Source organism: Contarinia nasturtii, unplaced genomic scaffold (genome assembly GCF_009176525.2).
Source record: "Contarinia nasturtii isolate CC-2019 unplaced genomic scaffold, AAFC_CNas_1.1 Cnas_scaffold_3129, whole genome shotgun sequence".
In the NCBI taxonomy this organism is placed as follows: Eukaryota; Metazoa; Arthropoda; class Insecta; order Diptera; family Cecidomyiidae; genus Contarinia; species Contarinia nasturtii.
The window spans coordinates 1-3,327 of NW_022200441.1; the positions used below are offsets into that span (position 1 = coordinate 1).

The 3,327-nt window shown below is 37.7% G+C and overlaps 1 protein-coding gene across 2 annotated transcripts; it reads left to right on the forward strand.

Moving 5' to 3' along the window:
• Positions 1-300: 300 nt before the first annotated feature.
• LOC116349799 lies at positions 301-3,327 on the forward strand. Of its 2 annotated transcripts, XR_004201949.1 has the most exons (5): positions 301-427; positions 568-1,816; positions 1,886-2,687; positions 2,804-3,042; positions 3,230-3,327. XR_004201949.1 is itself a non-coding variant. In XM_031781397.1 (4 exons), exons 1-4 carry the CDS (start codon positions 390-392, stop codon positions 2,884-2,886), a joined length of 2,172 nt encoding a protein of 723 aa, XP_031637257.1. In that variant the 5' UTR covers positions 301-389; the 3' UTR covers positions 2,887-3,183. The 2 variants fall into 2 exon arrangements, 1 of the variants encoding a protein (XP_031637257.1); XM_031781397.1 differs by lacking the exon at positions 3,230-3,327 and having other exon boundaries at positions 2,804-3,183.

Genomic DNA, 3,327 nt, shown 5'->3' on the forward strand with positions numbered 1-3,327 from the left:
TCGTTTGTGATTTGTTATGTTCCTGTTTAAAAATGCATTTTCGGCAGAGTTTTGTGGCAAATCAAAGTGGAGTGATTGAGTTGTTGAATGAAAATATTGTAAATTTGTTTGCATATATTGATGTATCAATAGAATCGTTTAATTCCAGTCATTTTAGTTTTCGAGGCTTGACTTTTTGCAATACAGCAATAATTTGCTATAAATATCGGTGCATTTCTGCATTCATTTTAGTTCAAAGTTACCGTTCGCGCTGTGAAGCTATTTGAAAACACATAAAAAATTACAATTTGAATTGTGAAATTGATGCGAATTGATTGCAACCGAAAATAGTGATAACTATCCCATAATATTTGGAAAAGCACCAGAAATTGTGATTGATTGATTAAACCATGAGTAGAACAAGATCAAGAGAGGATCAATTTAATATGTAAGCATTGTTTTTCTTAATATTTATTCTGTGTTTTTTTTTTCATTGGATTTTCGATGCAATTTCGCGATATTGTTTTGTGACCAGTTTTTTTTAAATAAGTGTGTATGTTTTTCTTTGTTTTCGTTTCATTTATACAGTCCACCCGAAAGGAAAGACGACATTAAGAACCTTGTAGTCATAAAACAAGGCGTCAAGTCAATCATACGGGAAGAATATCGCGACAGAGTGATTCAGTTTTTGGATCATCGAAGCTACAAAATGACACTGATTTCGTCACTGGCATCATTGTTGGCGTTGTACAAAATTCAAGAAGCCATCGATGATGAGAACCGACAATTTTTTCTACAAAACGGTAAAACATTTTTCATCGAGTGCTTTAACGGTGTTTTAGCCGATAAAGTCGACAGAGAGGAACTAATGCCGCCAGCTTTTCGTAACATTGTCGAGGCACACTTCGGTGTAGAGAATTTTGAATGGCCCGATAAAGAATGCCTGGGAAATGGTTTTAATTATTTCTACCAAGATCACATTCGAAATAATCAGACCAATCTCAACACTCATTGTTCAGAACATGTTGAATCGTTTTTTCAAATGAAACGCTGGTATTATAACATGAATATCAATGGTCATCAATACAATGGATCAAAATTTGACGGCATCGATATACGAAACGCAAAAGTTTACGCCACTAGTAACAAAGATCTGACACATGGTGATGTAGAGAGAACAAATAAGATGAACATTTTATTGTATGAACTGGAAAGAATCGGTTGGCAGTGTCAAAAAGTTCATAATGAACAATTGGTTCCGGTCACTGTCAATGAGTTCGTTAAGGACAATTGGTTCCAATCACTGTGGATGTTCGGTCAAATGCAACGCCAAATCGAAGTGTTTCATCAATATTCACAACAATGGCATGCATTCCGTCGCGATGGATTGATAACGAACAATCGACCGCCAAAAGTGAACAATTTCGCACTTGTCCCGTTATGCCGATTCCAACTGAAAAACGTTCGATTGGATATGACAGATATGTATTATTTGGCGAACACTGTACTAGGAGTGGTGCCCAGTTCTCGCAATCCGCTGACCAATCGAATGAACAAATACACACTGGACTATTACTTGTACGGCCATCGAGATGAATTGTGGAATTTGGTTTTCGACATGGATAAAATCAAACAAATCGGCAAGCAGAAGCGGTTTCACTCGCAAATCATCACCAATAGTGTTTGCGTGTCAATATTGTACGAGAAGCCAGCGAAGGCTTGGGTGGAAAATTCGGAGCAGGCCACATTTAACAACATGACATATGCTAGTGCCATCGATCCTAACGAGAAAACGTGGGTGGCCGTTGTGCGCCGCCATATCAATTCAAACATTGAGGTAAATTAAGTTTGTTATTACATTTTTTTTTTCGGAACGTGATTGAAATTTGACGTTATTATTTAACAGGAAAACATTAAAATATCCAATCCACGATTTCATTGGCAAACCGAGCAGAAGAAGAGAGATCGAAAGGCAGATCGATTGACCTGGTGGTTTGTTGAAGAAGAACAAATGGATTTCAAGTCGTACCCAGTGATACCATCGCCGCGTGGATCCACATGGAAAGCGTACATTCTGCATCGCATCAAAATGCTACGAATGGGAATGCAAGCATATGCGACTCGAAAATATGCACGATTGGATCTCGATCACCACATCAAGGCTACCAAAACAAGTGATAAAGTTGCCATGCGGGTAACGAACAACAAACCGTCTTGGATTTGGATTGGTGCTGGAGAAATGGCACCAAATCGGCCATGGGGCATAAAGAAGCGGAAAAGATGCCCAGGAACGCGTAAATTGGCGACCAGCTTCAAGAAACAAGAGCACACAAAGGTCAGTTTTCAAGATGAATGGGGTACATCAATAACGTGTGCCAATTGTCACGAGCGATTTCCAAGAGAAACCAAAAATCATCGATTCAAAATTTGTCGAAATTGCATACCAAAACCGATTGTTGGACTACCACCGATAATTGTGACGAATTTGAGCAGACAAGAGCTTGAGAAAGAGCGAATGGTAGAGAGAGCAATCAATCCAGATCGTGAGAACATCGAGCGTTTAGTGCCAAAGATAAAAGTTATCTTCAAAACTTGGTCATTAACTCGAGAATACCATGAATTGGGTGATGCTGCACCAGAAGACATGATTGAGCACGTAGTCATTTGGCACCGTGACATTGTTGCCGCAAAGAATATTTTATTCAAAGGTATGTGCATAATTGTATATTGTATTAATATTAAATTGAGAATAGAGAGCGGAGCGTTAGGTGTTCAGTGTTCATATTAATTGATTAATGTTTTGTGTTTGTTTCTGATTTTATAGGAATGTGTCGTCTTTTTGGCATACCATTGCCCGATTCGTTGAAGAGACCTGACAATCCACACCATGCGAACAATGTCAACTGATAGCAGCATAAAATCAACAATAATCATAAGAAGAATATTTTAACAATTTTGTTAGTTACTAGGCGTGAATAGTTTAAATCCAAGGATTTCTATTGTACCCTTGACCGCAGTACGGGTCCCTATTTAGGGCTGTGCGGAATATAAAAGAACCCGTAGGTGAGTACTTTATTGAATTGATAGTTTAGTTTTGCATTCAATCTAACTGAATTGTTTTTTTCTTTTTTTTCCTTTCCATTTTGACGGTAAAATTGACTGAAACTACACACACATCCAACCCCAATATTGACCGTCAACATATGCCCGATAATGGATGAATTTGTGCCAACAATTGTTCCTTGGGTAGGCTCAGGAATCAATTTTGATCACAAAGAAACAAGCAAAAATGATTTTAAAGCTTGATAAACAATCAATTTTTGTTTCGAAAATTTACTCACTTTGTTT

Excerpts from the sequence above, each read along its gene's own strand:
- LOC116349799 (XM_031781397.1), top strand. The coding sequence starts at position 390 with ATGAGTAGAACAAGATCAAGAGAGGATCAATTTAATAT. Across the intron at positions 428-567 it reads AGAGAGGATCAATTTAATAT|TCCACCCGAAAGGAAAGACG; the intron begins GTAAGCATTGTT and ends TCATTTATACAG. Across the intron at positions 2,688-2,803 it reads AAAGAATATTTTATTCAAAG|GAATGTGTCGTCTTTTTGGC; the intron begins GTATGTGCATAA and ends CTGATTTTATAG.